The sequence below is a fragment of the Nelusetta ayraudi genome, unplaced genomic scaffold (genome assembly GCF_046127955.1).
Source record: "Nelusetta ayraudi isolate G7.1 ecotype Tasmania unplaced genomic scaffold, CSIRO-AGI_Nayr_v1 ptg000009l, whole genome shotgun sequence".
NCBI classification, from domain to species: Eukaryota; Metazoa; Chordata; class Actinopteri; order Tetraodontiformes; family Monacanthidae; genus Nelusetta; species Nelusetta ayraudi.
The window spans coordinates 155,752-167,500 of NW_027466059.1; the positions used below are offsets into that span (position 1 = coordinate 155,752).

At 49.5% G+C, this 11,749-nt stretch overlaps 1 protein-coding gene across 1 annotated transcript in view; it reads left to right on the plus strand.

Annotated features, from left to right (window-relative positions):
* The first annotated feature begins 223 nt into the window (after positions 1-223).
* Positions 224-11,749, plus strand: part of frmd4a (FERM domain containing 4A) — a 99,649-nt gene continuing 88,123 nt past the window's right edge. Inside the window, exon 1 of the mRNA XM_076019147.1 lies at positions 224-497. Coding sequence (XP_075875262.1) covers positions 453-497 — 45 coding nt within the window. The 5' untranslated portion in view covers positions 224-452. The remainder of the gene's footprint in view (positions 498-11,749) is intronic.

An 11,749-nucleotide genomic window follows, 5' to 3' on the forward strand; every position in this document is an offset into this window, starting at 1 on the left:
AGTCACAGGGGTTTGAGGGAGGTGGACGCGGGGGTCTGTGGGGAGTGTCTCTGAAAGTGAAAGGAGGAGTGGCGAGGGGGTGGGGGGGTCCACTCGGCTCCCAGATCAAAGGGGCTGGAAGAGGAGACGTCGCTTTCTGCTCTGGCTGAAGAGTCTCAGAGGGACTGACTGGGGAGTCACAGGCTCTCTGGGGACAACGGCAGTGCAGTCAGAGCCCCAAGGCTGTCTGCAGCATCCACAGAGGTTGCCGAGGACACGTAGAAAGTGGCCGCGGGGTGGTTGGTCGGGACTGGGTAAGGACTTCATCTGGACAAAGGTGAGCACCCGGTCCTGATTGAGGATCGGCGAAGAGGAGCAGGAGGAGGGAGAAAGGCGGACGAAGGAAGATCATCCCTCCAGGACATCGCCAGCACTTCGTCCATCAGAACCACAAACCACAGGACCATCCCATCATGGCTGTCCAGCTCATGCCCGAATCTGCCGTGTGTTTGCTCATGGTAAGTCTCAGAGGAGCGTTTCGTATCTCCAAGCTCTGTGTCTCGTGTGCCCACAGTCTCCGCCGCCGTCTCAGCGTGGCAAACGGCCAAAGCTTTTTCAAAAGAGAAGTGAGTCGTCTGCCTCATTAACAGATGATGCCTGCGCAGCGCTCCTCCCCTTCACTACAATACCCGCGACCCTTTGATAACTTTTCTGCCGGTGCCACGGGGCTGAGCTTGCACTCCGCGTTGCCCTGCGGCACGGGACTGTGTAGCTTTTTTTTTTTTTCTTCTTCTTCACTCCGCACATCCACGTGGTTCGACCGCTGCAATGGTCGAGCGTGCAGAGATCCACCCAGGGATGAGCCGTCGGTTGTCGGGAAGGCGGGTGTCATAGAGTGCGCGTAATTTCATGGGCGGCAGCAACAAGGCACGTGTGTCTGCAACGCATGTCAATCAGTTGTGAACTGGCGGCATGTTGCATGTAAAAAAAAAAAGAAGAAAGTGTCATGCCTTCTGTTACCGTGCTATTGTTGGTTCTTGTTGCTGTAGAGTGCAGCCCCCTAATGACATGACGGATTGGCCCTGGCGCAGACCCGGCCGTAGAGTGCAATCAACCACGGTTGAACAACACCCAGGATGGAATCAATCTCTCCAGCCTCATTGTTAAACAACGGCCATGTGGCTGTGCTACGTGCGGAGGATTCAGATAAAGCGCCGACCCCCTCGTCGACGGGCCCGCGGGTGAATTGAACGTGCGCGGCGTCCACATGCGGGCCGGCAGGGGAGAGCGCGCTCTGCTCATTCTCATTCTGTAGCGCCGGCATTCCGCAGTCCCGCTGGGAGTCACGCATCGCCGCACTACCTGCTATCTCCACCTGTCACGGCTGTCTGTTTCTATGGTGATAGGCCACTCGAAGGAGGAAGGAGCACAGCCCGGGGTAGATGGCTGCATCAGATGACGGACAGGTCGGAGAGAGAGCCGGTAGAAAAATGGATGTGTGAGAGCAACGAGGGGGCAGGATGAGAAGGATGGAGGTGCTCGTTGTCTCTGCCGCGGCCTCAAGGCAAGAATGAACGCTTTGCCACGGACACTGGAGAGGCAGTTGGTGCCCCTGTAATTCATTTTACGCTAGCATGTTGCCAGCTCACCGGAAATAACTTTTCACCGTGTTTGCACGTTTCCGGCAACTATGATTAGCGCCTCGCCATCAGACACTTGGCAACGCAACATGGCAGAGAGACCACTGGCTCTGGATCTCTTGCTTCTCTGGCAGTGATTTTTATTTATAGGCGACACACTCAGCAGTGCCTGGTCATTTACAAATCTGTGTGTGGCCCACATTTATTGTGCTTGCAAAAAACTGCAATAGATAGATAGATAGATAGATAGATGTATAGATCGATAGATAGATATCTTGTTTTCCAGAATCCCTTGTGGCCAATACACATAAATAAACACACTGAAGTGTTTGGGTTCTCCTCTGGGGTTTGTTGGTCTGTAGCTAATGTGATTGGCACTCGCTCAGCTACAAAGCTGAACGCTCTCCATCCTGTCTCAGAGACTGGAGCCAGATGAGAAGGCTATTGAGCGGAGACATTGGATGATGTCTTGTGGCCTGCATACTGTGACTCAAATGACAATTTTAGTGTAAGGGGATTCACATTTATTCATCAATTGAAGGTTCAAGTTGAGGGTTAATGAATATATTTTTGTTGCCATATTGTTTGTACTAAAGAGGTATCTATGGCAGTTAGTTAGTTGGCATGATAGCGGCATGGCTTTAATGGGTCTCAGTTTTACGGAGGGACGAGGAGATCGATCGCACGAGTCGCTCTGGCTCAGACACACTGACACACGCCGTCACCTGATATCAGAGTAGATCGCCAACTAGATGGTATCATTCGACCTTGATGGGGCAAGCAATAGCTTTGCTGCCAAGATCTTTATCCCTGGTATTCGACATGTCTCCCAGCTTCATCCTCCTCTTAGACTGAGATTCCGAATTGAACCCCTTTGCTGCAAAAGTGCAGCACTTTTCCTGGAGTCCTTGAATTCAACACGCTCATTGCACTGAAAGGCTCTTTTCAGTGCAATTGTTACCCACCACGCATTAGACTGATGATTAGCTGTACAGGAGGGGATGATGTCTTCTTCATCTTCGGGATGGAAGTACTTGAGGTCTAACCAGAGATGTACAATTTAAGCCATACAAGACCAAATGGATTCCAAAAAGAGGCGCTAACTCAAGAAGATCAAGTCCTGCCACGTTTCACAGCTGAGTGTTTTTGGCGATTTTATTTTTTTTTCTGTTGAACAAAATGAAATAATTACCCAATGGGCCGATCTGTCTCCTCATCACGTACACGCACTTCCTGTTTTCTCACTTTGTCGTCCTCCTTTATGCGGGTTGCAGTTGATCGATGCACATTTTGCTCTCTGTTACACGAGCCGTCGTGCACGCAGCAGCAGCAGGAAACCAGGGCAAGTTGGTATCTTGACACACAGAGAGGCTAAGTGGATTATCCTCATTTTGCTGGAGGGTTCTGCTCTGCATACAGTGATAGAACGGCATGCGGCTCCCAGCCTCACTCTGCCTCGCCAGTACGGCAAGGTTCACCTCAGAGCGTTGTATCCTGCATTGAAAAAAAAAAACAAGTCCACACATGGTCGCTCAATTGACGTCGCCTGCCGAACTAATTAACGAGTCCGCGATGTTGTGATCGCGTGTGGCTTGCGCTTGATATGGTGTGAAGTCACGTTGATGGCGTGATAATGGCAGTGTTATTTCTTCGCAGGCAAACGGCAGAGGCAATCCCTGAAAGGGCAGATGCTTGGGCTGCCCTCCATGTTGCCGCCGCTTTCTCTTCATTACTGTCCCTCATTCAATTATCCTGTCCCCGAGCCCGGGGACCAGATGAGTCAGTGTGTACAGGATTCATGCAGCGCTAATCAGATCACCACTCATGATGTACGAGTGTGCATTTCCTACATGTATGTAAACAACGTAGCTAAGGGTGTCCAGGAAATGGAAAACACAGATGTGATTATTCTTCAAGTGCCGTCTCCCATGAATGTTTAGGATTAGGTTTGCTTCTTTTCTCTCTCTCTCTCTCTCTCTCTTCCTACCTCGCTGCTGCTCCACTCCTGACCTGATGCACTCCAGGACGGAACAGCCGGCACAGTGGAGGAGAGCTGAACAGTATGGGGGAGGGTGAGCAGGATGACATCATGCTGGGATAATTGATTACTGCCCGGTAACAATGGCAGAGGGGGAGAAGCAGATAAGACTTTGTGTAATTGTGTGTACGTGAGCATGTGTGTATGACGCTCTTGGTGCATCTGGAACGTGCACGTTATAGATGGCAGTGATCAAACTCGTGCCGAGTCCCAAATCTTTTTTTTCAGCGGTATGCAGATGTGTGCGGCGCGCCAATGTCGACGCGGCTAATGTTGACGCGGCTAGTGTTGACCTGAATTTGGAGCTGCCGCTTTGCACTTGCCAAGAGTGACGACTATTTTCTAATCTGCCTATTATTCTGCTTTTTTACCACCCGCTGTTTTTGACAATATTCCGTCCAGAAGACTAAACATGGTCACAATAGTGAAGACAACAATTTAGAATGACTGAACCAGCCGCACGCTGCACAGTATCGTCGTGTGATGCCCAGAAGCACACACAAGCAGGTGGCGCCATTGGGAGAGTCTGTGATAGAAGCTTGCCTTCAGTCAATTCACACAACAAGACCTAACATTGGAGTCTTTTATTGCACTGAGATTGGAGGAGTGAATGGCGGGAACTCAAAATGTCGAGCCAGGTTCAACGACTGGACGTTCAACACTCCCACTGCTGTGTCGCAGGCTGTCTAGTGTAAATAAATGGGAAACAATCCATCATATCGCCGCCATTGATTCCCTCCTCTGATGGGTGATCAGTATGAATGAACACGACGGACGCAGATGGCTTTTCATGACTGCTATCTGTCATGTTGTCTCACTCTGCCTCTTTGTCTCCTCTTCCTCCTTCTCCCTCCTCCTGCTCGTTTGCGCAGTGCCGACTTTCTTCTTCTTCTTTTCCTCGCTATAAATCTCTCATTTCTCAAAAAGCTGCAGTCTAACTGCAGAACAGCAATGCTTGAGCGATGTTTGCCGCTGCTTCTGCTGAGGTCAGCTAACTAATGGTTTGTGCTGCAGGGGGGAAATAAACTACTGGGAGGGAAAATGCCTTTCACACACACCGAACCGTCCATGTTAGTTTGGATGTGCTGTCCTTGTTTTGGCAGTAAAATTGACTATGAAGTTCAGCTGTTCTGTGATCAATGTCAAGAGCCTTGAAATCATTTTTACACAATGCAGAACACCAATGCAAGAAGGATTGATTCTTCTTCTTAAACCGTGTATATGCATTGGTTATATTCTCCAAAGGCAACAGGACCTGAAAGACCCTGATAGGCTCTTCCAATTTTAAAATTAAGTCAAAGCTTATGAATGAGGTTGAGGGTTGAGATGCCTGATTTGCAACGTGAGGTCTTAGGACAGCCTGTTCTTATCGCAAACAAGCGAAATAAGTAAAGGATCGCTGATTGCGGAATGGAGACACATACCTCATACACTGGGACTGCAGTGGCAAAAGCCCCTTTGTTGTGCCACTACTGTGGTTGCGACTGCGTTTTGTTTTGACGTGCGCTAAGAAACATCAGCAGACGGAAGTGAAGTTTTACAATATTACGGCGGTTTATTACCATGACTCACGACGATAACGTTAACTCAGAATATTGCAGGAACAAAAAATAACAGACCGAAAGACGATCTACGTAACTCACAGGGCACAGTCGAAAACTGTTTGCTTCCAATCAGCGCCACACCTGCTGCCAGGTACACCTGCTTAAATTAACTGCCTGGACTGACTCAATACAGCCCCCTACTGGCTTAGCATATAGACCTTTCCATGTTTTTTTTTTTAATTGTCCATCTTCTATACCCGCTTATTCCTATTCAGGGTCACAGGGGTCTGCTGGAGCCTATCCCAGCTGTCTTAGGGCGAAGGCAGGGTGACACCCTGGACAAGTCGCCAGTTCATCGCAGGGCCACATAGAGACAGACAACCATTCACACTCACATGCACACCTACGGGCAATTTAGAGTGTTCAATTGACCTCACATGCATGTCTTTGGAGTGTGGGAGGAAGCCGGAGAACCCGGAGAGAACCCACGCAGACACAGGGAGAACATGCAAACTCCACACAGAAAGGTCCCAGGCCCGGGCCCCAGAATCGAACCCACGACCTTCTTGCTGTGAGGCGGCAGCGCTAACCACTGCGCCACCGTGTCGCCATTGTCGCACATATGAGGTGCATTATCACTGTGGCAGCTAAAAGCTAATTGAATGCAGGTTTTTTTTTGGGACGTTATATCGTAATTAACCGCTTCAAGGTTATATGTAAAACATCTGCTGACCGTTATGGTCACCATTCGGCGTCCATATCGATCCCAGCTTTATCCTCCGGGGGTCTGACTTTGAGTGCCATCCATGATTGCGCCATTGATCGCAGGTCTGAGGCTGAGGCGGCGTCATCAAAGAAGTCTGCTTTCCGACTTAGTCAGAGTTTCAGCAGAAGATTTCAAGAATTAAACTTGGAGAAGAATAAGGGAGCAGCTGCACAAATGTTCTCTCCTCTCCACCACACGTGTAAATGTGTAAGGCATGCTGTGTGTGTGTGTGTGTGTGTGTGTGTGTGTGTGTGTGTGTGTGTATGTGTGGAGAAAGTCACAGCATACCATTAAATCTTGTGAGCTGTTTGCAGACGAGCCTGTTTAATGACTATTGATGAGCTGGAGAGGTGAAGGCGCTTCAGCTCTAATTGACTCCACTGGAGTATCTGCTCTCTCGGCTGTGGTCATTTTACAGGCGTGCATGTCTCGCCCATGTCTCGTCCAAGGTGCGCACGTCCAGTGTGTTTGCCTTGTAGAACGTGTGTGCGTGTGTGTGCATGCATATGTGCGTCCGTGTGTGTTTGTTCACAGTGCAGGCCCTGCTGCTCGATAATGGATGCTGCCGGCTTCCAGTGGGCTGTGACGGCAGGGTCATCGACTGAGTGCGTCGGTGTTGCTTGCAGGACGGTGGGCGTTGAAGACGGTTTGCGAAACGGTGCTTTAATGAGCAGGAATGCCGGCGGCCGTGTGGACCCTGGCTGCTGCGTGTCAAACACGGCGTCCTGCGTGTCCCTGAGCCGCTCTGGCTTCCCTCGCAGGTGCGGGCGGGCGTGCCTGTGATTTTCATTTCAAGCTTTTTTTTTTGTTGGTTTCGTGGATTATTGATGTTTTCTAAAACATAATGAACCCCCCAGAGGAGAGACGAGCTCATGCTTTGCCTTGGCTTTCCCACAGTTTACAGAACAAGAAAAAATGCTGTTCTGGAAACCAGCCCTTGTTGATGTCACAGAGGGCACTCGTACCTTTGTATGATACCTAGGTTAGTTTTACCACAAGACCACATCACCTCCATCTTATTTTAATCCCAATCCATAGAAATACAAAGAACAAAGTGTCTTTTAAGCTTTAGCCCTGTGTTTTTGCAAAAAGCTGCAAACACAGGGCTAAAAACACCATTTTTATGAGACCGGCATAGGGGAAAAAGAAAAACAAAAAAAAAACTTGAGATCTGAAAACATTTGCGGTGTTGGACCTTTCGCACGAGGCCTCTGGAGATTCAGTGCGAACGAGAGGCTACGTTATTGATCGAGCAGCTGCCTGAGACAGAGCTGCTCCGTCTTCCTCTCCTTCTCGCCCACACGCTACTCCCACACTCTGCTCCCTACTCCATACATTTATACATGACCTACAATACGATACTGCGCGCTCGCTGTGAAAGACAAACAATAAGACGAGATTCAAGGATCCCAGCTCCGGTCGGGTTTCGAGGCACCCCCGTCTCGTTTCGCTGGGCGTCGCTCACGTTAGTACCCCGAGCCTTACACTCATCTGGCAACCGTCCAGCTTTTTTTTTTCTTTTTTTTTCCTTTGGAAGGTCAAGCTGGCATGCGAGTGATGAATGCCCGGTTTATGGTCTGTGTCGCAGCGTCGGAGCGCAATAAGCTCGGCGAGTTCAAGTTCGATCAATCACGGCTGAATCCGGCTGAGGATCTTTTGTGGTTTTAGGTCTTCTTCCACTCAGAGCTCAGGCAGCGAGGAAGAGAAATCAGCTTGGACAGGATTCATATTTTTTAGTCACCCTCCCCTTGCTAATATAACGTCTCCATAATTCATGCTCCGGGTTTGGGGGGGGGGGGGGCGTCGGCGGTGTCGTATCTGCAAAGGTGCCACCTGTCATGTGTGCCGCCATCCAGGTTGAGGGGGAGGGCACGGGAGGGGTGGCACGGGAGTGGCGGAGGCACCACGCGGCCTGATTGGCTCGCCATCTGTCCCTGGGAGCGAGCAGATGTCTGAGTGGGACGAGCGAGCTCGGCTCCGCTTCCTGCTTCACCTTTATTTTTCCTGCCTTTGTTTGTTTGCCTGTCTGCCGACGCGACTCACCGTCCACCTGCGCTTGCTGGCCGTGCGACCGCGCTTCCGCGGCGTCGAACGTCCCACGCCCGGACTGACACTCGTCCCGCGGGGAGGTGGGGGGTGGGGGGTGGCGTCCAATTCTCTCGCCATATGGAGCGAGTTGACAGGGGACAGGTCCACGTCATAATGAGGCACTGCCTCGTTAGCCGCGTGCAGCAGGCAGACAGGCGGAGCCGATGTGACGGCGGTGAGTCGTTCTTTTATGCAGGCAGGATTTAGTTAACAGAAAAAGGGGGCCTGCGTTTTAATTGGTTTTACCTCACTTGTGCGCACAGCACTTCCTTCACTTCACTTTCTTCTGTCAGGATTAGCCGCAAGTCTGGAAGTTACGCTGAAAAAAAATTGGAAAGGCTTTCTCTCCCGCTCTCTCAGACACACACACACACACTTAGACACACACAGAGGAGATGAATATGATTTAAAACTGAAACACTGTTTGGCAGAAACTTCAGCAAAAAAAAAAAGTAGCTAATTAACCGCCCAATGGGTAACGTTCTCAAGGATGTGTTTTTGGTTGAATATAAAATCAGTAAAAAATAAAGTGGTGTTGTATTTTCATTTGCAAAGCTTTTAAATTCACAGGTCCTATTGTACAGCACGGTGGTCCAGAATATGGTTTTATTTATTTCACCCTGACGAGAGACAATGGTTCGCACTGTCGCGCTGTTAAGAGTTGCTGCCATCTGCAGCCTCTTTAATGTCGTCCTGTGGCCATCAGCATAATGTTATACACAATAACGATTAATGCAGATTTTTAGTAATATGCTGTTTTACCACCAGAGGCTGCTAAATCTTGTACACTGGGTCTTTAAGTTTCTGCACCACTTTTGTAAAAAAAAAAAAAAAAACAAAACAAAAAAAACCTTAACACATTTAATATGTAATTGCTCTTTTACAGAAAGTTATTGGTCTAGGGAAAATGTTATATTATATTTTAAATATTGTATTTTATTACGTCCAGATACATTGGGACAAATCCGTATTCTTAACAAAACAAGAGACCCAGAGGAAACAAAAATAATCATAGACATTGCAGAATGGTGCACAGTACTGCAGCACATGTACTTCTTCAGTGGAGAAACAGCAATAACAGCGATGCCAGATGACTCACTGTTTGTGTGCAGCCGGAATGGGGATGAGCAGCAGTCAGTTTTGTTGATTTTAAATATTGAATCGGATCCACATCTCATAGCTGTGGAGGGATTCGGAGAGGCAGGCGGGACGTTGCAACCAGGCATATTTAGCAGATGGTTCACGGAGGATGATGAAAGTGCAGGACACAGCAGGAGAAACAGGAGGAGCGAGACACACACACGCACCCCCAAAAACACTCAGTAGTAGTGCAGTTTCTCCTTTCCACCTCTAGAGGGAACTGAAGACTGCTAAATCATCAACTTTGCACTGCTGGCGATGCACCGTGACTTTCAGTGGCCTCCTCGCTCCCCTGGAGGCTGCAGTGAGTGTGCTATGTACCTGCATGTGACATCTTTACCTTTTAATGGCATTTCCTCCGCTGCGCCGTCGCTTAGCCGGATACTGCAGGACTCCCTGCAGTTATGAGCAGGTCAGAGAGCAGGAAGGTCGACGGCAGACGGCTCGGCGCAGCATGTCGTCTGTAAATGGCATCTCCCCATGACCCCCCCCCCCCCCCCCCCCACTTCCCCCCCTTAGCATTTGTACCACGCGCACGACACGCACGCACAACGGGGCAAACACATCAGCTAATCCCTCTCTCTTACCGTTAAGTCCCGCAGTTTCAGAGATAACTGTTTCTAATTGGCTGACAGGCAAACATGGAGGATTGATGATGTTATCAGGGCTGCCAGTTTTAAGCATTAGCGGACCTCGGAGCCACTCTAATCCCCTCAATAATGCATAATGCGTTACCCTGCAGGCACACCAGCCAGCAATCCAAGTATTGATACGTGCACTCGGCAGTCTCGTTTCGATAGGGGAGCAGAGGAGGTCAATGCCAGTTAAAAAGGCATTTGTTTGTTTTTTAAGTTAGTGTGAATGGAACATTTTGGATGGCTATGATTCAAAATACAAATCAAATCTTCAAGAAAAAAAAAAAAAACTCTTCCCGAAAAGCATCGACAGGATCTCCGTGCAAAATTGGTTTGATGTGAAATTGAACAAATTCAAACCCAACGCTTCCACTCCCTTCCCCGTGTTGCTGCAAGTGCCCGCCAAACTCAAATCTAATTACTTCCCTTTCAACACGCCGCCGCCTGAATATAAATGAAGAACAGTTAATAGCCGCCATTTGCCGCGCGAGCCGCTCCGCTCGTGGAAGTGCATTTTCTTCCGCCTCCCCCCTCTTGTCCTGCAAAAACCGTCGGGTAATTTCACACCGGGAGAGATATCGGCGTGTGAATGGCACGTTAATGGATGCATGTTAGCGCCGTCGTTTCTCGGGACAAGAATTCAATTACAGTCAGATCAGAGATACATGACAACAAGAGAGAGAGAGAGATGAATGCGATAAATGGGAGGTGTGCTCCTGCCATATTAATATTCCACAGAGCGATTTGAATCCAGATCTTATCAGGACACATTTAGCAGAACAAACTCTGAGTTTTCGTTATTACTTCTGTCACCTCATCTTCCCCGTGTGCATATTGTTGTACCCATTACACGGGGGAGGAAGTGGCAAATATAAAAAATTACTTTTCGGCATATTGCTCATCCTCTGTATTACATCTGAATGTGCCTTTGCATTGAGAAGCTTGTTTACTTGGAACGCAGAAAATCCCTGCGTGTCCTTTGTGTTGTTTACCACTAGAGGGCAATGTGAGAATAAGAGTGACCGCTTCATCAGGAGCGGCCTGCTGTGTGCGACCATGTTTTGCTCATGCCGTGTGGGGAGCACACGGTATTTATAGAAATATGGAAATGGGTCACGGCAAGGGGGAAAAGAAAAGAAAAGGAAAACGTACAATTTGCATCGGGCACGTGCAAAGCCAAGAGGTGACGAGGAGCAATCAGGAAGAGGTCGCGTGACGGGTGACACAAGGCCGCAGTCGATTAATCTGGATTACCGACCTAAAGATTGCGTGGCGGATGATGCCAGTGACGCATGCGCACTTTTTTCCCCCTCTTCTTATTTTTAATTTCGCCACGCTCGACTCTGGTCCACGCTGTCACTCTCTGTGTATCTCCGTGTGCCGTCTGCAGAAAGAGAGCCGGTTGCCCCCGACAACCGTTGCTAGGAGACCCCTCCGGGGTGACGTCATGGCATCGGGCACGCTTGCACCGTGGCTCGTGATGAAGACGGGCGATTCGCTTATCCTCCGAGCGCCTGAGTGTCCGGACGAAACAAAACACGGGAGGGAAGCAAAACGTGTTCCTAAAAAAAGAAAAACGACAAAAAACAGCTGCTGCTGCTGCTTTTGGCGCACAAAAGTTATGGAAATGAGACTGATTAAAAATTCTCCTCCTCCTCTTTCTATCAATGCCCGTCTCCCCTCTCGTGCCCGCTACCCTCGACTCAATCCCTCATGTCCTTCCCCAGCAAAAAAAACCCCAGCGCTCGCGCTACACTCCGCCATCCATCTCTCTCTCCCCCTTTAATTCCTCCTCCCTCTGCAGTCGGCCGATAAGATGCTGCTGAGGAAGGGAAGAGAGGGGCTTCTCCCCCTCCTCCTGCGCTGCAGGCCAGCGGCTGTGCATATTAGCGTGCGTGCGTGCCGTGTTTCCTGGGATT